The sequence below is a fragment of the Aphelocoma coerulescens genome, chromosome 8 (genome assembly GCF_041296385.1).
Source record: "Aphelocoma coerulescens isolate FSJ_1873_10779 chromosome 8, UR_Acoe_1.0, whole genome shotgun sequence".
Taxonomy (NCBI): domain Eukaryota; kingdom Metazoa; phylum Chordata; class Aves; order Passeriformes; family Corvidae; genus Aphelocoma; species Aphelocoma coerulescens.
Genome location: NC_091022.1, coordinates 6909035 through 6933136, shown reverse-complemented (window position 1 = coordinate 6933136; position 24102 = coordinate 6909035). Strand labels below are relative to the sequence as shown.

Here is a 24102-nt window from a genome sequence, read left to right as displayed (position 1 = left end):
GGCCCGCAGGAGCCTCCACCACCCAATTAAGAGACATTGTTAACATAAATGAACATGCCCATGCTGTTTATTTCTTAGAAACAAAGGTCGCGTTATCTTCGGAGAGAAGTTTCTTGGTTGGATGAACGAACAACTGCTGGTGGAATACTCCAGATGGATGATGATTTCAATACTGCAGAGCCTGGTTTTGGACAGGTGATGCCTGGTGCAGAATTCTGACTTGTTACCTCCCCAAGGCAGTCTTGTTGCACTGGTCAGGCTTTCTGTGAGGGCTGTGCTTCAGGAGAACTTCCCTGCCTGGGGTGGGGGGCCAAGAAAGCCTCCTGCCTGCTTGGTTGCAGCCCGGGAAGGAGCAAGGCCAAGCATCTTCTGGATGTTCTGCAAGAACAACAAAGAGCAGGATATCATCACACCATGGTGAAGGAAACAAAGAGGAATACCAACTCTGCTCACAGAATAGCTGGGGTTGGAAGGAACTTCTGCAGATCATCCAGTCCAACCCCCCCAGCCAAGGCAGGGTCACCTGGAGCAGGTGACAGGAACGTGTCCAGGCAGGTTTTGAATGTCTCCAGAGAGGGAGACTCCACACCCTCCCTGGGCAGCTGTTCCAGTGCTCTGCCACCCTCATTGTATAGAAGTTCTTCCTCATGTTGAGGTGGAACTTCTTGTTGTTTAGTTCATGGCCATTGCTCCTCATCCTGTTGCTGGGCACCACTGAAGAGTCTGGCACTATCCTCTTGAAACCCATCTTTGAGATATTTATATAATGAGATTCCCCTCTCAGTCTTTTCTTTGGACTAAACAGGCCCAGCTTCTTTAGTCTCTTCTCATTAGAAATGTTCCAGACCCCAAATCATCTTTGTGGCCTCTGGATTCTCTCCAGTAGTACAAGTAAAACCTCCCCACTTGTTTCAACAGATTCAGGTTCTCACCCACATAGTCCTATCCATCTGGCTACTGTATAATGAACCTCTCTCCCTGTATGTTCAAAACAGCTCAGCATGGAGCCAGACAGCCATCCACAAGAGAGACCAGGGCCATTCCTCCCCACCGCAACAAAAGCCTCTGAACAGCAAATACATATTTTGGATGAAGATTCTTTCCCATTTCCAACTACACACCCCACAGTCAGCTGTCTTTACACACACAATTAACACACAGTATCATTGCAATTTAACTGCAGTGCAGGTGCCCAAGACCTGCCCAAGGGCAGACCCCGCAGCACTTGGTTTTCCCAAATTCCAAAAAGCGCTGTTGGTGGTGGCCATGGGAGCTGGAGGCTCTGCAGGCTGGCAAGGCTCTCTCCTAATGCAGCCAGAATTTGGGGCAGCAGCATGGCAACCACAGTGAGTGCCAAGTGCAAGTCAGGAGCTTAGTCCCAGAATTAACATGAATGCCAGTGCTGCACACAGAACAATGGGGCGCAGCATAACAGGACATATGGAGCAAACCCCAAAACCTGACTATTGGAATGACCTCCTCTACATCCAAGCAGGGTGTTTCAGTGGGAAACAACAAACAGGGGAAGATTTAATTAGCAGAGCCAGGCATAAGCCAAAAACTCACAGTAGAATATTTAAATTTGAATGTTTTTCTTGATTTTTGTGAATTTCCTTTAAATTTCACAACAGTGGAACTACAAAGAGCCATCAGTTCTTTCAGCTTCATCCTTCACTGTAAGGAACTCCAGCTCAAGATGCTGCTCCTGCAATGCTGGCAAAACAGGGACATCTGATGCAGGGGAAAGAAGAAAACAACAGTGTCCTCCTTGTGTCACCACCTGATTGCTGGCTATTGAGACAACAAAAGGAGGAAGGAGGATTCTCTTCAAACCTGAGTATTCTCTCCAAAAAAACTGTCAGGATAGGTCAGACTGCAAGGTCACAGAGCTCTTGCACTTCTTTATCATGGAAGGAGCATAAACTAAAACAAACAAAAAAAAACCACAAAAAAACCCACCAACCACAACAACAAAAAAAACCCACAAAACTAGATCATTTTTCAATTCCACAGTAGCTAAAATAAAATAAAATCAGGATTGATTCCAGCTGGAGATTATGAAAAGGAAGGTTTCAGCCCACACATAAGGAACACATGAAGAGGAATTGCATCAGGTTTAGTCCATTGCATACAAAAGCCAGCCACTGGTTGATGTTCAGCAACTGAATATGTATGAGAGCATTAACTCCTTCCTGTGGTTCCTCTTAATGGTTCTTTGACCAAGACACGGACAGGAAAGAGGAAACGAGCAGTCAAGGGACAGACCCAGCAACCACCAGAGGGTGCTGCAGAGCCAGCAGCCCGCAGGACTGGTGTCCTGTCAGCTTCCTACTGGCTCATCCGCAGAGCAGATATCCTAGCAGGGAGCCATGGAACCGAGAAAGCGTGCACTGCCTCCTCCCTGCTCCTTTATGCAGGAAGAGAGAGAAGAACTGGGGTGCTAAAGTTTCTTCCAACTGCTTCAAGAGGAAGAGAGATGACAGTCTGTCTGTCTGAATTCCCGACTACCGACATTGTCCAGCATTACCCTTCCATGCAGTCTCCCTCCCTGCTCTGGAAGGCAAAAAGCATCACAGACTACCTCCAAAGCAAGTTTTGCTGGACAGCAATCCTGAAGTCTACACAGCTGGAAACACCAGGGATGGGTCACGGTCCAGCAGAAACTTTATCCCACCTGCTGTGGGCCATGTTGGACAAGGAAATCTGCAGAGTCAACTTCCAACACAAGCACGACCATCACCCTCAGGAGCAGGGAGGGGAGAGTAAGATTTAAGGATCGAAATCCCTCATTTGAATTCTTCTGATCTTTCCTCAAATGAGTGCAGGAAGGACAGGAGCTGCTCCTACTTTTGTCTTCAAACCCACAAGGGACCTCAGACAAGGCAGCAAGTGGCTCCCTGCTCGAAGACCAGGCTCTGTGGGAAAATGCAATCCTGGCAGTAGGGATAATTGCTGGCTCCCCCTCCCACTGGGAACACATTTCAGTGAGAAGCAGCCTAATCTACAGTTCAGATGTGTGTGAAAAGGAAGTGAAGAACAGCAAAAGCCCGAGGAACAGCAGCATATCCCTCTTCCCAAACAGCACAGGTGAAGGCTGGGAGCTCAGAACCAGGAGCAGGGACAGAGGATGTAACCCTGACACTGCACCCCCCACCCAGACCAGCAGCAGACTTTCCCAGCTGAAACCCAACAGCTCAAGGACCCTTGGAAGGCCTCTCCCAGCAACCCTCCTCTCTCCAAACAGGAAGGCAGGAGGAACTAGGGGACAGGATTTACGTGCCAGGGAGAGCTGGGAACAGTGCAAAGGAAGTTACTCACTGCGAGGTGACTATTTTTGGAGATGATGGCCAGGTCACAGGCAGCAAAGCTTCCCAGTCAGTGTTTGAAGAGTTTATCACCCTCACATGAAGAGAGTCCCTGATGCTGCTTCTGCCTGTCCCACTAATGTCAGTTTAATCACTGCCCAGGCAGTCTCCCACCCCCACAGACTCCCCTGCATTTCCCACCAGGTCGCTGGTTTTTCATACACACAGGAGTTCCTGCTCTACCTCTGAGCTCCACAGGAACATCTCTCTTCCTTGTCTTTGATGGTTTCACAGGCAGCTCCAGGATTTAAGGAAAGACTGAGGGACTATGGTCTCCCTTGGTTTGTTCACAACCTGTTCCCTGATTTTTGAAACACCTCCACTTCTCCTCTTGTCAGCAGCATGAAGCCAGACACCAACTCCCACACCAGTTGTCCTCCCTTGGGCCAGCACCTGTTTTGAAGCCAACCTGGCAAGATTTCCTCTTCTGCACACAGTGAAATACAAAGGATCACAAAGCCTTCACCTCCAAGGTCATTGAAAGCACTAAGTACAAGTCTTTGGCACCATTTTAAGCCCTTAATTACTTTCTTGCCCTCTCCCCCTGTCCTGTCACAGCTTCAAAATCCTCTTCCCAATGCTGTTATCACCTAGGTTCTTTCAAATAGGAATAAAGCCAAGAGCAGGATGCCAGCAGCAATCACAGCTTCAGTTCTGACCTCTTGTGCAAACTAAGATATCCCTGCCCTTCCCTCCAGGTAGTAAGGAGGAAGAAGCTGAGCTGCCTGACAGCAGGAGAAGTGCAGGAATTGTTAAACATGATCATGTAGATAAGGCAGCACTATGAAGACTGCAGTCTCACACCCTTCTCCAAAGCAATAAACTCACTCCCCTCCTCCACAGGGACATCAGCAGGAACTCTCAAGCACAAGGGCAATTTTTTCCCAGAATTTTAATGGACAGCCCAACCCACTGCAAAGAGCTTGGCATTTCTGCCCCTCAGTTCATGCTGCTATTTCACCATATAAAACATCAGGAAATGCCTTAACTAACCACAGGAATTATATTTTTGGACAAAAAAATGAGGGATTTTTCAGCAAGAGAGTCCCCCAATCAACCCAATGGGTGCAGAAAAATCTTGCTAGCAGTGCTAATTAATTTGCTATCATGATCTGCAACACTTAAAAGAAAGGACTTTCCATGTAACAGGTAACACAGAGCAGCACCAGCCAAAATTGCCTGAAGGAACAGCATCAGACCACAGCGTCCCAGGAATTCTGGAAGGTGATCCTAAGAGCTAAATATGTCTCAGTGCTTTCAAAGCAGCAAACACTGCTCTAGTTACTGCGAAGTGAAAGTTTGTCTTGCAGCAAACAGAGCAAGGAAGCCCCTGCCTGTCCTCTGGTGAAGCTTGGCCTGCTTGGAGTAAGGAGTGCCCAGATGAACCTCCAGGTGATCCTTTCAGCATAAATAATTCTACAGTTCATTATCTGCTTTTGCATAGGACCAGACTGGGATTCATTTCAGCACAAGTACCCAATACAAAGGGCTATGGAGAATTCCACTCACCAGCATGCAGTTTGTGACTAAAGGAATTCTGTGCTATGGAGCTGCTCTGTCAAGCTCACCCCAGCTTCTGGCATTACACACCACTTCCCTTTGGTGATCTGCTTTAAATCTTTCTAAGTCCCCTAGTCTAAGATTCCTTGGCACCCCTGAGGAAAAGCAACAAGTGGGTCAAGGAGAAAAGCAGCAAGAAGTCAGGAAGTGAATCAAAGAAAAGGGAAATACAAATACAGAAGAGAAGGTAATTTGCAGCTAGTTGCACCAGCATTCATCCAGAGTCTATTAACTTATCCCCAGCACCCTATGGGGAAACTGGAAAACAAAACAGACTTCTTGTTGCACTGCGAAGGCCCTCTTGTCCTCACCAGCCATTCTTGCTACTTGAGCTGCCAGTGAACCTCCCTGAACAGATCCCTTATCCTCACTGATATCCTCACCCTCTTCCAAAAGACGGGACTATGGAGCTTTGCTGGAGAGCTCTGTGGAGCACACTCTCAGCTTACCATACCAGACCCCCTCTCTGTGTCACGTCCCTAATGCTGGGAGAGACTTGACACCAAAGGTACAGTTCTTAAGACTCTGAAAAAAAATCAGGCATCCAGCAAAAACAGGAAGGACAAACCCAAAAGAGGAGCTTTAACTCTTTCCTCACTTTTCTAGCAACTTTATGGACTGATGAAACTTTTATAGAGCTGCAAGCCACCTAGGAAGTTTCCCCTTAAGATGCTGCTGTTTGTAAAGATGCACATATTGCTATAAAAGTCGTAATTACTAAGAAGTAGGATTTAGATCAGCTTCTGATGGAGACAATCTCTTGTTATGGCAATCCACAAAGTTATCACACCAGTCAGGAATCCATTTCTGCCAACTCTGTCCTAGAGCCCTGGTGCACATCTCCAGAGCCAGTCTTCCAAGCCTGTCCAGGACAGCGACTGTTTTAAAGATCCTACCCAGAATTGCTTTGAATATGAGGCACAGAAATGAAGACAAAGAAACCACAAACAGATCCAAGATTATACATGCAATACTCCTCTTCCTAGATGGGGGTGTGCTTTTCCTGCTCCAGGGAAAGCGTACTCACCTGTCTGATTGACATAGTGCAGAGAATGTAGAGGAAGATGAAGGAGCAGTCAGTGTAATCCTCACCCAGGAGGTTGCGGTGGGAGAGACCTTGGATGTATGAGAGGGGGATAAATGGAAGCTTTGCCACCACTCGGCCATCAAATCTGAAAAAGAGAGCACTGGATCACCACTGGAGACAGCAAAAGAGCTTTTGGATACAGAAAGAACAAGTGAGCATCTTCAACAGGCCACCAGAGCAGGTAAGACCACATGGAAGGCTAAAAAGCCTTGCTGCCTTCTCCAGCCCCTCTCCATACACTACACCAGGGAGGATAAAGACATCTCTCTTTCCAAGCCCTCCACACTCAACCATCCACAGGGTAGGATTCCCTCAGGAACAGTCTTCCCATAATCAAAGTGTTTCCTAGTGATTTAAGTGATCAGCTGGATAAGCTGCTGGTTCATGAAATCTTGGTGTTTTGCAGTTTTCTGGTGCATTTATTTCAAAGTCAGATTTAGCAGATCACTTCCCAGAACACAGTCAGTACTTCAATAAAAGATGAACGACTGTCACCCTGCTGTATTGCAGTTACTGCAACCAGACAGACCCTTTGCTCAAGCAAAACAGCATTTTTTGAGCAGAGCATAAATCAAAGACACCTTTTCCTTCCCTGGAGCAGCTGTGCTCCTCAGGATGCACAAAGAGCCATCAGCAGAACACTTAATATCCCCAGTTTCTCTGCATTAGCTCTGGAGATGAAGGCAGTGCAGAGGCAGGATGATACTGCATATTCCTAGCAGCATGTCCTGCTCCTGGAATCCCTCCAGGTCCACATTCCAGGGCATTGGGCAGAGTGTGAATTTTGGCCAGTTTGCAAAGATTTCTCCCAAGCCAGACAGTCAACCCAATCTTTTGATGTAGATGTGTGTGATGCCTCATCAGCATGTGCATATTTGGATGTTATTTTCTCTGCATGTTCTAATTTTCAAACAGGTGTTTCTTGTTTCAAGAGATCCTAAATGAGCCTTCTTTCCTGTGGAGATGCATTCACACAGCCACGGCTCAAACACACACCAACTTTGTTTACATCTCACAGGCAGTTTGGCAAAAGAGCTTGAAACGGATGTTTATCTCCCTGGAACATCCCCCAGTGGCTTAAAATTCTGTGTTATTCCTGCTGTGAGAATGACAAGTACTTCAGCAGTAGCACCCTGAGGTACCTGCTTTTAATTCCAGCAGGTTTTCACAGTTATGAAGAGGTACTGGAATGTACAACTCTTAGTGTAAGGCAGAGAAGTGATTGCATTAAGAAGTTCCTGGCAATGCAGCCAGAGAAAATTGAGACACATAGAAGGTAAGTCCTCTCCTGGGAGAAATCTGTAGTGGCTTGGAGGCCACTGCTGCTGCAGATCTCACTGTCATAATGAATCTTTTAAGCCACAAGTCACTCAGCTTTTTGTCTTGGGCACAGCACTCTGCTCCTTGGGTTTAAACCAGCCTTGCTGACACATCCATATCCTTCCAGCACGGTCCAACCTGCTGCCCCATTACTACCAACAATCCAGGAATGACAGCAGGTCATCCCAGTGATTTCCATTTTGGCTAAGGTGGCACTTGGCAATAGTGAGATGCTCAGCCAGAGTAGCAGCATCTGCAAAATACCTATCGAAAGCGTGGCACATCATGCTGCTTCCACACAATTCCTACTCCTTTTTTCCCAGAAGCCATGAACTCATTCAAGTAAAGGAAAAGCAGCAAATGTGGCTACAGCCATTGCAGATGTCAGCCACCCTTTTCCTCCTTTTCCTACCACACCCACAGTGCCTCCGTAGATACCCCAAGCAGGAGTAGCTTCCCAGAGGGAGCCTAGGAACCTCCTGAATCCTTAAGTGAGCAACAAGCAGCTGCTCTTCACACCCTGTCAAGAGACTGGACAGTACAGGAGAACCAGCACCAGCCATTCTGCCAGCTTCAGACAGGGCAGGTACCACCCACCAAAGCTGCCATTTGATGCAGATTCATTGCCTACTTTGGACTGAGACCAAGAACAAATTTTTAATTATCTAACCCTGAAGGCCACACAGCCAAATCTTTAGATTTTAATTCCATAGCCTCAGCTATTGGCAAGAAAGCTCAATCAGAGAGCTCTCTGGATACTCCTGCTGCTCAGATTCCCTCTAAAGAAAGAGGCAGTTAAATGAAAGATAAGCCCAAAGGTTCACATCCATTCTCTGTTCAGTAGCATGGTCTCTGTGGGCAGGAATCCTCAAAAGAAGAACAAGACAAATAAACTTAATAGAAGTTTATTGGTTTCTTCTCCTTTTTTTTTAAAGTTAATATCTAAGGAAGGAGGAGCCATATAGAATTTAATCCAAATCAACTCCTTCCTAAAGTTCTTAACAAACTTACAGTTCTGTAACACTTGTTAGTCACAGAATACTCAGAACAACTGCCTCTTCCCCCTCTAGGAAAGTGGGCACAGTGGGGTAAAACATTTTTAGTTTGTTTTTCAGTTTGCTTTAGGGGCAGGTGCTGGTGTTTGTATTGTATCCAAAGAGCAAGGTAAGCACTTGGAAGCCTCAAGGGCAGCCCTACAAATGCCCCCTCACACACCTTGCTGCTCACGATGCACCTCCAGCCCTGCTCAGGGCTGCAGTGAACTCAGACGTCAGTGACTCAAGACTGTACCAAAATTTTAAAGTCCTCCAGTGCTGAGTTTCTCTGCTCAGAATACTCAGTGCTGAAGTCTAAGCTGAATAAATAAATGATCCACACAGTGGCACTTCTGTTATTATGTTACCCCATGTTTGCAATTTATCCACCCACAGATCTCCAGTGAAATAACAATTGACAGTATCCTGGGGACTGCCAGCACAGAGGCCAAAGGCTTTGGTGCCCAAGAACGTAAATTTCTGTTTGCAGGGCAAGTATATTGCCCAGATATCAAGCAGCCTCCTAAAGGTTATGCTAATAATATTCATATCATCTTCAGATTTAACTGCCAACAGTTCATATTTCAAGTGAATCAAGTTTTAAAAACCAAGCACAGCCTTTCAGATTTGCATATCTGAAACAAAGCTGTCTATAACCGTGCAAACCAGTTTGGGGTTTCTTATCTGTTTGTTTTTTTAGACTACACCTATCCCAGGTCACTTTTAAAGCAAATGAAGCTTGGAGCCCATGCCTGGACCTGTTTATATCTGGACTGCGATTACCTCAAGTAAGGCAACAACAAACTCTGCAATTACAGCTCATTTCTAAGGGCAAGAGAGCTGACCCAATTTTGTCTGCAAGAGCATTCTTTGGTCATACCATTACAGCAAAGCCAAAGCAGCTGAAGACTGAAGATGTTTGCCTGAGATGTACCAAACTTGCCCTAATCAGGATGTTCCCATGCAGAAAGGATATTAAAGCTGTATCTAGACTGAATGCAATTTGTTCCATTTGGTTGTGTTCAGTACCCACTGTTCCCTCTTGAGCAGAATGTGCATGGGATGACCAAACCACCACATCTTTATATGAAACATGGATCCATTTATTTTTTTATGGTTCTTGGCTGGACAATGTCACTCTTAACACTTCAAGTGATGAAGGGAAGATGGAAAATATAGTCACCATAAATATTTAAGAAAAACATCCAGGAAGTTGATACTTACATGGAGTTAAACATTCCCATCAAGGCAGTGAAGCAGAAGCCAATTGCAAACATGGATTTCATCCGAACCTGCAAGCAGACAGGTCAGAGATAATCAAAACAACAGGCCCACACTGAGGTATTATGACCTCATACCCTTAAAAACAGGCTTTGTACAGATCATGAAACCAAGAGGGAAAAAGGATGACCAAGGAGACAGAGGGGTTGTAAAAGTGACTGGAGAAGTCCCAAAGAGAAGTCAACAGCTGGGTACAAAGGCAGCCACAGTGTGGCCCACTGATGCAAAGTGCTGCTTCAGGAATCCAAAGCCAAAAAGTACTCAAGAATTGTCATGTTACCTTGCACAGGATGGTTTTATTTTTTCCTTAAACCTATAAACCCATCAGGGGGATTCCCAGGGGATCCCCAGCAGGGAATCATTACAATGACCAGAGTTATAGGAAGCCACAAAAATTAATTCTACTGTGAAAAACATAATAGAGACTTATAAAGATGAAAATAGCTAAGGTTTGGCATGAGATGAGGCAGTAACTGCTGGAGAACTCTGTGGCTCATACTAAAATCTGTAGTTATTAGAGAAAAATCCAGAAGGACCTTTCCAGAGGAAAAGCAGCTATGTCTGCCAAGTGAGCAAAGTCCTTCTGTTGGAAAACTGACTGAAATCTTCAGCAGTTGGGAACTGGCTTTAAATTTTCATACCATTGACAAGTCCCTGTTGTTATTCTTCAGTTTCTCTTCTTGTCTCTCTGGAAAGACAAAAACAACCGTTATAATCAGTTATGTCAACCTAGAAAGCAAAGTGTTCTCATTTCCAGGAAAACTTAACCTCTTTGGCTCTCCAAACAAGGTACACTTCCAAAATCAACTCCAGCTCTCTTTGCCAGACAGTAGAAAGTGAAAAGCTGTACGTAGCCAACTGCTTCTCCACCACAGCAACATGCAGCAAGTCAGGCACAAAGAGAGGAGGCAGCTGGAATCACACATTCAGCACTTTTGAAAGAAATGCACCCAATGTCAGATTAGCTAAATCAACCAACTCACACAGGAGCATGAGCACTGCTGCCAGGAAATAGAGACAGTGCCCCTCTATCACAGTTCCCAAACGGAGCAGTAATTAATTTGCTGCACACCATCATAAATACATTGATTAAGTAAGGATTTCCTTTTGGAGGTCTCAAAAGCAAAAACCATGCACAGAGCTGGGAGCTGCATCTCAGCAACACCAACATCCTGCTGGTCTTAGCAATGAATTTTGCACCCTTCTCACATCTAGGAGATTCTCCAAAGAGGAAAGAGATTTCCTACATGAAATTCAGTAATGAGTGTATTACTGTGCTTTGCGGAAAATACTTTCATTGGAAATTTAGTCTCTCCTTAAATCACCACAGACTTCAAAGATACTCAGATTTTCAAGCAGGCCTTTTCCGTGTCCCTCATTGGAGGGCTGCTCTGGCCTTCAGTATTACCCACTATCTCTCACCTGTCCTGTCCCACGCCCCCACCATTCCTTGTGCTCCTCTCAGACTGAGGATCCAGAGGGGCAGCCAGGGCTAGGAAGCAACAGCCAGCTGAAGTAAGGATGTGAATAATGAAGGAATATCCAAATAACAGCACGAGTGAAGAGGGGAGGATGCAGAAGGACTGCCAAGGGCTATCCAGCCTGGGAGTTTCAAGGGGTCCCCACTGAAGTTTCAGTACAAGAGGCCCACAGCTCAGAAGCTCCACAATGCTCTCCCAAGCCCCTGCTAAGCACAGGGACTCATAGTCAGTGTTACGAAAAGCAATAGCAACATCCCTACCCAATTTATTAGAACTCTCTTTGCTATTTCCATTTGCTCTTAAATACAAACCTTCCAGACACCTGCTTCCTGACCCAGGTGGAAAGTTTTGTCCTGGGATATTTCAGCAACCACAGGCCAGCTCTTCAGGAATCACATTTGGCACAAATACTTGTTTTTTCCCCTCTGCTGCATAACTAACCATCTATTTAGGTGGGCTAAAGGTTACATAGAGGAAAGAACACTGCCCTGATTGCCCAATATACCTGACCTGTCTCTCACCTATTTCTACAGATTCAAAATGAACATATTCTGGGTGATCTACCAACTTTATATAAATGGCCTGTTCCTGCCCAACACATACAAAAACAACCTGTTAAGTACTTTTCTGGGTACTTTACAGCTGGGTAAAGGCACAGAGAAAGAGGACTGAGTTAATAAGCAGCTCCCTGGCATCCAAAATCATCTTATTCTGGTCATTGCAACACAAACCATGGGGATACAGGGATACAGATTTGCCAGGACTAGGGGTTTTTGTTTTGCTGTCCATCCAGAACTCATGTGGGCTCCTGGGATTGCCACTATTTTTTCTTCCAAAGGCACATGGACAGAGAGAGCAGTAGCAAGGTGTAAGCTAACAAAGTATCTCCTTAAACTGAAATGACAGAAGGCTACACCAATGCTAAAGGTGTCCTGTTCCAGCAGTGTCAAAGACGATTTAGACACAGTGTGACAACTGGTTCATTTTACTGTTAAAAATAACGTTTTGCAAGTAGGAAACACCAAAGTAAGCCTTCCCAAGTAACCTTCCCCCACCTCCTTGTGCACATGCATGATGCAACCCTTATGAAACCAAGTAATATCATCCACACACCTCCTGTCTTATTCTGTGCACCGAACAGATGGCAACTGAGGTAGGTCTGTATCACAGCTGTTACTTATCCATAAAGCCTCAGCTCAATATTTACTTTTTGTTAACTAAAATGGTAGAACTTGGAAGAACTCCAGCACAAGTAGATTTGCTGTGACAACAATGGCCCATCTTGCAGAATGATTTGACATCCAGTAAGTTACTGAGATCTGAGATTTCAAAACCACTTAACAGCTGTGAGTCATTTTCTTGAAGTCCAGTGTGACATTTAGGGGTCTGATTTCTCAGAAACACCAAGAATTCATCTTTGCCTGAGCACAAATGAATACTCAAGTTACACAGCACTAGTAAAGAAAAAAAAAAAAATCAGTGTCAGAACCTTAGGCTTGGCCAGCAAGCATAACAGCAAACAAAATCAGTGGTCATTTCCTAAGTTCTGATCTCTGTCCCTTTGTGCTTTTTCATCTGCAAAAGAAGATTATTTCAGTGTATAAAAATTGGTGGAGCATCTGAAGTCCTCAGATTCTACTGTTTATTGGTTTAATCCAAGCACAAGTAAAATACTGTCTGCTAGGAACACAGCTTGGATGGTGCCCTGCAAAAAAGTCATTGTCACACTTCTTTTATTTAATGTTATCTGTAGTTGTTACATATGATCACTTTCAAAGTTGCCTTATCCATCAAGCAGTGTTCATCCCACGCAGGGATTAGTCAAGATTAAGAACTGAAATGCACAAGAGGAAACATTTTGGCTCATGTCCCTTCAGGAATCTAATGACAACAGGTTTTCTACCTAGGAGGAACTGTTTGAAGATGTGTTTATAATTCCCAAGCTTTGTACAGATCAAATGACTAATCCAGCTACCTGGTGTTACAGAGGAATGAGGAAACCAACTCCCAGGAGCTCTCAGAACTGTTCCTGACATGATCTCTGTAATAATTTAACTGAGCTTTGCTGCATGTTGTGAGTCCTGCAGATAGCAGAACTTCCTAAAACACATGTTCCTTTAGACATCTCTTTACCTTGTTCTTGCTTAGTTCAGTACTTACAGAGTTACCCTAACCCAGAAAGAATTCAGCTTGCAGACAATGAAAAAGAATAGAAAAATAAATCACTGCCTAAAATTGAGAAAAGCTAATTTATCAAACTTAACTGTAACTGTGCTTAGATTAATTTCAACATGAACACCTTCAACTCTGAAGTGTTCAAATGAAGGGGGAAAAAAAGATCCAAAATAACAGAGTTCCTATGGCTACTGCAAGCTGCCAGTGCACTGCAGCAAAGAGCTTTGACATCTGGAGTTAGTAACAGCCATGGATATCAAGGCTAAAATGGGAGAAAAAAATCAGGGAGCTCAGCAAGAGGTGCTCCTCCTCTCAGTGATCTGCCCATTTGATCAAAACCATCAGGAGGCTGGGTATCTCTGGCCTTGGCAGAGTAAGGCAAATGAATAAATAGCCTTGAAAGAAAGGAAAAGATAATCACGTCCATCAGTTTCTCAACTTCCCACCATTTTTGAGGCACCATTCTTACCTATCTTCTTTTTCTGCTGTCGGCCTGCTGATTCAGTTATTGTTTCCTTCTTCTTTTCCACTGCAAAATGAAAAGATATTCCATCATTTCCGCACAGTGATACCACCACTCCTTTTCCACACACCAAACATTAAGTAATTAATTCCTTTGCAGAACAGGGGCACAAAAACCTAAGTATGACTAAGAACATATTCAGAATCAATAAATTATCAACTACCCAGGCTGATTACACCAATCACTTAAAAACTGTAATAAAAAAAAATTCAAAACCCTGGATAAGATACAAACAAACTGTAATAAAAAAAAATTCAAAACCCTGGATAAGATACAAACATGTTTAAAGGGTTAATTTTGAACTCTGCCAAGAGCCCATTACATTGTGGACTGAGCAGTCTGGGGACAATTTTGGCTCAACTGACCCTTGCTGATTTGTCATTAGTATTAAACAGTACTTTTGATTCAGCAAGTGGAATGAAAAGAGCTTTGTGGCAAGCTCTGCTCCCAATTATCTGCAGTGGGAAGCAGAATACAGGAAAGCCTGTGTTATCGTACATCCCTTCTTCACAGGCAGGCACTCTCAAGGGAAATGCTGTCCAAGCAGTCAGCCACAGCCTCTCCACTCTTCAATTAATTAGTACTGAAGTATTTCCAATATTTTAAAGTAGGAGCCTAAGTTCAAAGGTACTAAAACCCCAAATCAGACATGCACCAAGCACCTGCAACCAACCACCACTGCAGCAAACCAGGCTAACAGAGCCAGCACAGGGAACTGGGAACACAGTAAATGTGCTGCTCAGCTGCAAATGAGGTTCTGGGACAGCAAAAAGGGCTTTTTCAGGAAGCAAGAGACATTTTTCATCACGACCTATAACAAGAGTACTCCAAGAAGCAAGGATGATGAAGCATGACCACGGTCTAACAACAGATAGCAGCCTTTTTTTACTTTAAACTCTTTACATTTATGCAAACTGCATGTACCATATCTACTCTACCAGCAAAGAACCTTGGCTCATCGTTAGCTCACAGACACCTGAGTGCTAGGGCTCCCCTCCCTCATGAAGTAATAGCTCAACACAAACCCTCCAGCCCTGATTTCACAGAGGAAATGAAGAGAGCCAACCTTCCAAGCCACAGCAGGATCTGTAGTACTGCCTTACAAAATGCCTGTGTGTCAGTCACAACTGCTCAGAAAAATCACACCAGCCCAGACGAGTCACCTAAACATCACCCCCCATGTCAATGGAGTGAGACACAATTGCTTTTCCCAAAGAACGTGGGCAGGCTAGCACAGTGAGGAAAACAGGGAGCTTGTGTCCCTTGGGAATACTGGAAAGAGGTGTCAGATGACACAATCCACCCAGTGCTCACAGAACACTGTCTCCAAAACCTTCCTTATGCCAAATCCAGCTGGGGAAACCTGATCAGTCCATCCTCCCTGGTCCACATAACCCCAGCTCTAAACAATGCTATTAAGCCTTATGCCAACCACGAGGAACTCCCAACCCCAATTCCCTTAGGACTGTTGGGCAGTCTCTAAAGCCTGTCCGTGGGAACATTAATGTCAACACATCAGAAATTCCAGGGACAGCCTTCAGCCTTGCAATTTACCCCCACATTTACCCAGAACAATCCCTACATCGGCCTCAGACAATGCTGAGCCTCTCCCTAGGAAGAAGAGGACAGGAAGAGATGAAACTAAGGAGTAACAATGTCTGCTCAAGCACACTGCTCAGCCCCTTTGTTTTTGTCAAACGACTCTCACGGGAGAGCCTGAAGATCTCAAATGTGTTTTTTCCTGTTTCAGATGTGTTAGATAACAGTTGAAAGGTGGGGTTCAAGTGGTCCACTTGGCAAGTTGTAAGCCCTCAGGTCAGCCAGCTGTCCTCAGCACAAGAGGGGAATGGAAAAAAGCAAAGCTGAATTTTTACTGACTCTTTATTCAGCTTTACCTTTTATTTTTGCTGGGGATGAGGAATCAAACAAGGAGATCAGAAACTAATTGAGATGCACGAACCTCACATCATTCCCTTCACAAAGGATAGCCCAGATACCCAGAAAGCAAACAGCATTAAACTCTTACAGCAATCATTAAGACCTAGAGATTAAGCCCTGCTAACTGCTCTCAGAATTTAACAGCACAAACAAGAGAGGACACTAAGTTTGCAGCTGGGTTTCAACTCCTTCTCTAACTTGCTCTTCTGGGGCTAATTCTATCCTACACATAGGACAAGTGGGATTCAACTGAGGCAGGCAGAGATGCAATCCCCATCTGCTACTGCTGTGGTGACAAAAGCCCCTAATGTCGGAGCTGTAACACAAACATGACTATACTTCAGCTCCTCAGTTTATATTGCCCAGAGGAAGGCTGGAATAAGATGGGCTAGTAAGATCAAAATGTGATAATATTGTTCTCTCATGCATTAAAAAGCACTGACACCACAATGAAACACTTCTAAGGTAAAACTAGGTCTATTTTGGCCCCAGTTGTCGTGTGCTGTCTCTTACTGCTGTAACTTGGGTAGGGTGTACACAGTTGAGTTTAAAAAGCCAGAATTTCTCCTCTGCAACTTGGTTTCTGATATAGACAGGTCCATTTAAACACTCCATGCTCCCCCCTGTTTACCATTTCTCTTAACATTTGATGCAGATCTTCTGACTGTTAATCCTCAGCTCCTTTTTCCCTTCTTCCCTCATCCTTTGTTTACCCCCTCCCAGACCTCTCAGACCTCATCTCTATGGGATGAACCTGGTACTTATTTCCTAATCAGTTCTATTTGCTTCCAGTTTACATTAGGATAATTTGGTTTTACATCAGCTGATTGCTCAGACCTTTCTATGATGGCTTTGGCTTTACTCATTCCCCACCATTAATCACCATTTTTAATCTATACATAAAATGCTTTCCTCTCATGATATTCATTATTCAACCCCAGTTCCCTCTTCCCACAGGCCTCAAATTCTCCTCTTCACCCCTGAAAGGTGGAAATTGCACCTTTGAAGATATTTCAGGCATTTATTTCAGACACTGGCTACTCATGTTCAGAAAAAAAGATGCCAGTACCAATCTCTTACTCCCTCCTGTCCTCCATTGACAGGAGTGTTGGGAAATAGAATTATTGGGATCAATAAAAGAACTGTGCAAGCAATAGGCCTGGAAGTTTTAGGCTTGTTGTGTGTGAGAAAACTTTCCATGGGAAAGTCCCTGTGTGAAGAAAACAAGCAGGCCTGAGAAACAGAGAGGGAGTGAAAAACTTGCAGCTGTACTATCCGGGAGTGAACGAGGGAGATGAGCACTGAATTCTTTTGATCATAACAAGACTATGGAAACTTGCCAATGTAAGTCCAATTATGTAGAAATAGAAATGTGTCTTGATAAGCTTTAAGCCACTTAGGAGCTAACAAGCTGGTATACTATATAAGTGCCTTTGGACTGCTAATAAACGGAGTTCGCTTATCAACCATATTGGTTTGGACGGTTTTTCTCTCCCCCCGCTGGGGCTCGGGCTCCTTGTCCCGCGGAGCTTCTAACACAGGAGGGGTCATTTAGACAAGGCAAAAGGTCTTTGGCTGAGCTTCCTCCAGTAAAAGACCAGAATTAAGGACATAAATAAGCCTCTGATGAGTACTTACATTTCTTGCTCTGCTTTTCCACTTCAGCCTTTAATCTCTTGTATTTGTCTGTCCGATAAACCAGCACCCAAGTTATACCTGAAATAAACACTCAGCCAGTAACGAGATAAGTAAAAACCTCCTGCAATAATACTGATATGAGTGAGCAAATCCATATGCATAAATTAAACTTTATGTCTATAAAACTGCGTTATAACACAACCAAGGGAGCACAGAGCACCAGCAAGCTGTACCATCCCCTTTCCTTCAAATCCCCTTCCCAAGTTCCATGTAAAATGGAACTGTAAAATAAACTATGAAATGAGCTACAGATTTAAACTAAAAAAACTTTTTGGTTTTTACTTTTATTGATAAACTATGTATAAAATAAACTCTACAATAAACATCTTCGGTTTCAGTTCATGCCCAGTTCATTACCAGCTTCAGTTTCTTCATGCCCAACAAGCTGTTGCTCACCTTAAAATTAAAGGTTGATTAAGGCAATAAACATCTGTGTGCTCTACATTTCCACACCTAACTAAGGCCTGAGGAATAATTTCTTCTCCTACTAGGACCTCTCTGTAAGTAGCATCACATTTTGGAAACACAAATTAGGTTTTAGGCTAGAAGAGACTTCGAGAGATTCTCCAGTCTAAATCCTTGCACTTAAACATAACAAAAACCCGTTGTGCCACAAGTGCAGAACCACTGGTTTGTGAGCAGTTCACTGTCAGCCCCTACACAAAGCTTCTGGCCCCTTGTTTGGATTTTTGGCTTTGGTTTGACAGCAGGGCCATGCTGCTGAGTCCCTGGACTCACCAGCTGTAGAGAAAGGAACCCTGTAAACACTTCTGAAGTCAGCACAGCCTCATGCTGTGAAAGGCAGAGGATGTGCAAACCTTGTAACCCCAAAAGCCATGCACCAGGGCTCCTAGAAGGCCACATTCCACCGGGGATTCTCCCTGCCCTGGGATGGACAGAGATGGTGTTTTGCAGCTGTGGGATGAAGATTTGAGGACAGAGTGATAAAAGGGATTTGGGGATACACACAGTGCCAGAAAGGAGACCTCTGACTTTTGACTACCCCAAAAGGCACCCATCCAACACTTCCTTAAAAAACTGCCCCTATTTCAACCATTCAAATATAAACAACCTTTTGAAGCAGCTTAAACCACCATCATTGCAAGGTCAGGCGACTTCTTCACATCCTTCCCACAACATCTACTGGGGAAAACCACTATGTCCTCTTTCATCCTCCAACAGCCTCCCTCCCTTCTGGAGGGAACAACCCCCATTCCCACCGTTTTGCACCAGAGTTCAGAGCTGTTCGGGGGTGATTCACCGCTGTCCTCTCGGGTGCCCGTGAGGAGGTTCAGGTGACCTCGAGCCACCGCGCCACGTTTCACAGCCCCCTTACCCTGCTCTTCGCCCCCTCCCCAGGGCCCCCAATGCCGCCCCTTCACCCGCTCCCTGCCAGCGCTCGAGGGAGCTGCCGGCCGCCCTCCGGACACAGCCCCGCCCTCCCCGGCGCACCCTCCCCGGCTCACCCTCGGCTAGCAGCGCGGTGCAGACGGAGATGAACACGATGAGGAGGGTGTCGGCGAACATAGTGCTCATAGTGGTGCCACCACCGCCCCCGACCCGGTAACACAGCCGCGCACCCGGAAGTGCACCCGCCACCCGGAAGCCGTCTCTCCCCGTTGCCTAGCAACGCCCGGAAGCGACTACCTGCGCTTCCGGCTGGCGTTACCGGCTGCTAGTGAAGCCGAGGGACGGGCGAGGGGCGGGGAAGGCGCGGTGGACGCTGCTTTGATTGGGCGAGACGGCTGTCAATCGTGGTGGCGAGGCTCTCCCCCTCAGCGAGGTTGAGGGGCGGTCGTTGTCATGGCGGTGCGGTGGTGCTGGACCCAGCTTCTGCCGCAGCACGCCGGAGTCGCGCACACCGGGACCTGGTGAGGCCGCGCCCCGTTTAAGGCTCGAGGAGGGGTTCACAGAATCAATGAGGTTGGAAAAGACCTCCACAATCATCCTTGAATCCAACCTGTGACCCAACACTACCAAGTGGCATGTCTGGTCTTTCCTTAAACAGCTCCAGGGACGGTGACTCAAACGCCTCCCTGGGTAGCCCATTCCAATGTCTAATCACCCGTTCTGTGACGAAATTCATCCTAGTGTCCGACCTAAACCTCCGCCGGTGTACTTTTGACACTGGGTGTCTGGGTGTCTGCCCTCCCTGCACCTTGCCAGGATGTGGTGCCTGAACCCAACTGCCAGGGAAGATGCACAATGCATTTGCTTGCAAAAAGGTTAGCTTGGAGAAGCCTTCCTGGTTTCTACAACTCTGCCCTGGCTTAATTTGCCAGTGGCATGAATGGAAGTGTTCAAGACCAACTTGGGCAGGTTTCAGAGCAACTGGTCTAGTGGAAGGTGACCCTGTCCATGGCAGGGGGGTGGAAGAGATGATCTTTAGTGTCCCTTTTAACCCAAACCATTCTAAGATTCTGTGATTCTATGAATACCCTGTTAGTGCATCTCACCAGGAGGCATTTTCTGGGGTCAAGTATTTAGGAATATCGTTGCCTACCCTTTAGCAGGGGCTGTTGCTGTCCCACACACTCCTTGTACAGCCAGCAATGGAGTACAGCATTCTGTGATTCACAGGGAAATCAATCTCCCATTGTGCGTGTGTGTAAAATATTCACGGATGGGACAAGACTATGAAGTGCATTAATGAGGACAGTGCAATAATGGCAAGGATTTGGCAGACAGACTAATTGACTTCTATTGAGGCTCCAGCAGTTACACCTGGAGCAGCAGAACTAGACCAAATCCACGGGTTGCAAAGGGGTGAGGAGACCTAGAAAGCAGAATTACAGAAAAGGAAGCAGGGCAGGCAGGGAAGGGCAGGTTTGTGCGTGTCCTTATGTAACGGAGGAGTCTGCTGTCCGTGACAGTGATACACTGTGGGATTACATGGGCAGAGCTGAGTGAAAAACAGGGAAAGGAAAAAACCTATTGCCCTTAAATTAAACACTCCATTCAGAAAGAGGGTGAGGAACTGTAGTTCAGAGAAGATAGCACAAGCAGCAGGTGAGGGCGTGAGGTCAGACAGCAAACAACCTCTCTGAGCCTGAGCCCAGGCACACAAGGAAACCAGAGAGCCACATGTATGCAGGTGGCTGAATCAGACATCACTGAGAGGTGCAGCTACACACCACAGGAAAGTCCCAGTACTGTGCCCAGACACGGGGAACTTCCTGCAACATCACGGCAGAACTGAGAACTGGATGTCTGCAACACAGGACTCAGAGCCATCTGGGAGACAGGGATGAAACTGAGGATGGATGTTTCAGTTCGAGGTGAGCAGCAGGAAGATATTGACAGCTGGTGATGCATCAGGACTTGTGATATACCGAAAAAAATCTTCTCTGTGAAGGTGGTGAGGCACTGGCAAAAGTTGCCCAGAGAACCTGTGGACGCCCCATCCCTGGAAGTGTCAAGGCCAGGTTGGACAGGGCTTGGAACAACCTGGTCTAGTGAGAGGCATCCCTGCCCATGGCAGGGGGATTGGAATGTGACGATCTTTAAGACCCTTTCCAACTCAGTCCATTCTGTGTATCTATATTATTTTGTGCTACCTCATGCAGTTCCCTGTGCTGCATGCCATCCTCCACCCTTTCTCCCTCTCTTTAGAGCTCTCTGACTTTCCTGGCTGTGAAATGTATCAACGCGTATCAAAGCAGTATTTTGAAATAGTTTCTCTTATACTGCTGTGGGAAATGACTCACATGGTATCAGTTATTGATGCAGAATGGGGTTTTTTTGGCAGATCCAAGCCAGAAGAAGATGGTCAGTGACAAGAACAATTTTCCTCTCTAGTGTCCGTGCTTTGAACTGGAGGTAGAGGTGACAACAGGTTCTTTGTAATTTCATCCTGTCAGTTTGAATCACACCAGGATCCTTATCAGCAGATCCTTTTCTCAGACAACACACAGCATATTACCCTCAATGGCATTTCCTTTTCAAAACAGCATTCTGTGCTTTGATCAACGTGTAAAGGACAGATGAGAGTTGGGTGCAGTCTGATTTGATCTACCAGCCTGGGATATGAGAAAAAGGAAGGCATTTGCATTATACATCGCTCTGGTTACATGAGTTAGGGGCTGGTGTAGTCTACAAGCATTCTAGATATAGAAGTGGTAATGTTTATGGAGGCAACCTTGAAACCAGATTAGAGAGACACATAATCCCAGGAGATTTCATATACTGAAGTCTCCAAACTTAAACTGAACAAAAGATTCAGTTGCTTTGCACAGTGTGTAAGTGACCAGCAGCCAGTAAAAGGGTGCATAAAATTCTCAGTTTTGAGGAAAGGTGCCATCTAAAACTAACTGGGACTTGGATTTGATTCACTTCTAGTTCGCAGCCCTGGCCTGGTTTTGAAAGAACTATTAAACTGACCTTTGCAAGTTCTCCTTGTGTTCTGTATAAATAAGCCTTGGATATCCCTAGTTTGTACCCCTCCGGGGCCCATCAAGAGGCATTTACTCATCCTTTCTCCTGCAGGTGTGTTTGCTCCTGCCACATGTCCAGCAATAAGGGGACCTGGAGGTGAAATGCCATGACGGGCATCCTACAGAGAAGCTCAGGATGGGCAGCACAGCCTGAAACAGGTGCAGCACAGCAGAGGGTTTGGACTGTCCGCAAGCAGGGCAGCAGTGAGGGCAGGCAGGAGGAGAACCAAATAACCTGAAGTTCTCACTGTCCTCAGGGGCTTTTGCCATCCAGATACAGCTGTGTCAGCGTTGGAGTAAGAAAGAAGAGCTGTGAATAGCTCCTGAGTCCCAGTGGGGTGCACAGGAGCTGTGCTCATGGTCAGTGCTTGGAAACTGGCTTGGGGCCATGGGAATCCATGGGAATTCATCCCTACAGGAAGTTCTCAACCACATATAGCACTTCCTTCCCTGGAAGTGGCTGCATGCAGTGCCATGCTCCCATGGCACTGCTGGAGAGGAATTGGGAGCAGTGGGCAGAGGGGCCATGGCTTCCCAGGATGCCCTCTCAAATCCTGCGTGATGAGGGCTGGGACATGGGACCTGTCTGGCAAACACCTCCACACCTGTTTCACTGTGTTGAAGTGGAAAGTTAAAAACCTAAGTGAAAGTTCTGGTCCTCTGAACAGGGCTGGGAGGAACTTTGGGGCATTGCTTGGGCTGTCTCCTGCCCCAAAACAGGATCAGCACTACTAAACACTTTCCATACAGGAGCATGCCTACTGCTTCTTTTTTTTTCTTTTTTTAAGTCCTCAGATTTAAAAGTGGAGAGTCCTTACTCTCCTTAAACAACCTTTTCTACGATTTAACCCTTTTTACCCCTAGAAAATATTCCTGAATTGCCCTTGTTAGAGTGTTGAGCTGGCAACATTTTGTTTTAATCCCTACCTGTAAAAGAAATTTATTCCCTTCCTGTTTGAGGTAGCCTCTTATGTATTTGGAAATGGTTATCATGTCCCCACAGCCTTACAGCCCAGCAGAGACCTTCTCCAGACTAATCACAGAAGGCTGCTGCAGTCCTTCTACAAAGCCAGACCAGGCTGTTCCAGAGTGCCCACTGGAGTCTCTCCACCAGGCCTCACCTTTCTCAAAACACAATACCTGTGGATGTATCCATCCACCCAATGGGATGTTTGCCTTTTTCACAGCAGCACTGCGAATTGACTCTTTAATCCACTCTACTCCAGATCTTTATCTGTAAAAGGCCTGGCTAGCCAGCAGGTTCCTATCTCGCATTGCCACAGATCATTATCAAGTTTGTCTGCATGGACTTGCACCCTACATGCCAATCCTTTTTTCATTTTATTGAGGTCATTTTGACTTTGAATCCTGGCCTCCAGAGCACTCACAGATCTTCCCAGACAGGTCCCACTTGCTAAAGATATAAGCATAATTTGTATTCCTGGATTTGGGTCATTAATAATAATTTATGAGTGCTCACAGGACCAGGGCCCAGGTGGGGTGGGAGATTCACAGAATCATTATGGTTGGGAAAGACCTTTAGGATCACCAAGTCCAACCATTAACCCAGCACTGTTCACCAAGAAACAGTGTCCCCAAGTGCCACATCTGCATGGTTCTTGAACATTTCCAGGAATGGTGATTTGACCATTTCCATGGGTAGTCTGTTCCAATGCCTGACCACCCTTTGGGTGAAGAAATTTTTCCTAATATCCAATATTCCACCCAAACCTTGGAATAAGTCGAGGATATTTCCTTTTGTCCTATCTCTTGTTACACGGGGGGAAAAGGCCGACCCCCAGCCGGCGACAACCTCCTTTCAGATGCAGAGAGTAATAAAGCTCCCCCTGAGCCTCCTTTTCTCCAGGCTGAGCCCCCCCCCCAGCCTTGTGCTCCAGACCCTTTCCCAACTCCGTGGTCCTTCTCTGCACATGCTCCAGCCCCTCAATGTCTTTCTTGTCGTGAGGGGCCCAAAACTGAATCCTGTTTTCGAGGTGTGGCCCCACCAGTGCCCAGCACACGGGGACGGTCACTGCCCTGGTCCTGCTGGCCTCAGCCAGGATGCCCTTGGCCTTCTTGGCCAGCGTGGGGGACAAATAATGGACGTTCTTCCGGGGGCTACCATGTGTAGTCCCAGCGCTCTGTGGGATGAAGCGGAGTGGTCAGAGAAGCGAAGGGAGCCGGTGCGGGGACGCAGCAGGGTCCAG

The 24102-nt window shown here is 45.9% G+C and overlaps 1 protein-coding gene across 1 annotated transcript; it reads right to left on the bottom strand.

The window, feature by feature from the left end:
• Positions 1-49: 49 nt before the first annotated feature.
• Positions 50-19068, bottom strand: TMCO1 (transmembrane and coiled-coil domains 1). The gene is made up of 7 exons (XM_069023731.1): positions 18929-19068; positions 17403-17480; positions 13773-13832; positions 10289-10335; positions 9591-9658; positions 5953-6097; positions 50-378 (listed from the first exon to the last, which is right to left on the bottom strand). Exons 1-7 carry the CDS (start codon positions 18996-18998, stop codon positions 280-282), a joined length of 567 nt encoding a protein of 188 aa, XP_068879832.1. The 5' UTR covers positions 18999-19068; the 3' UTR covers positions 50-279.
• Positions 19069-24102: the final 5034 nt, after the last annotated feature.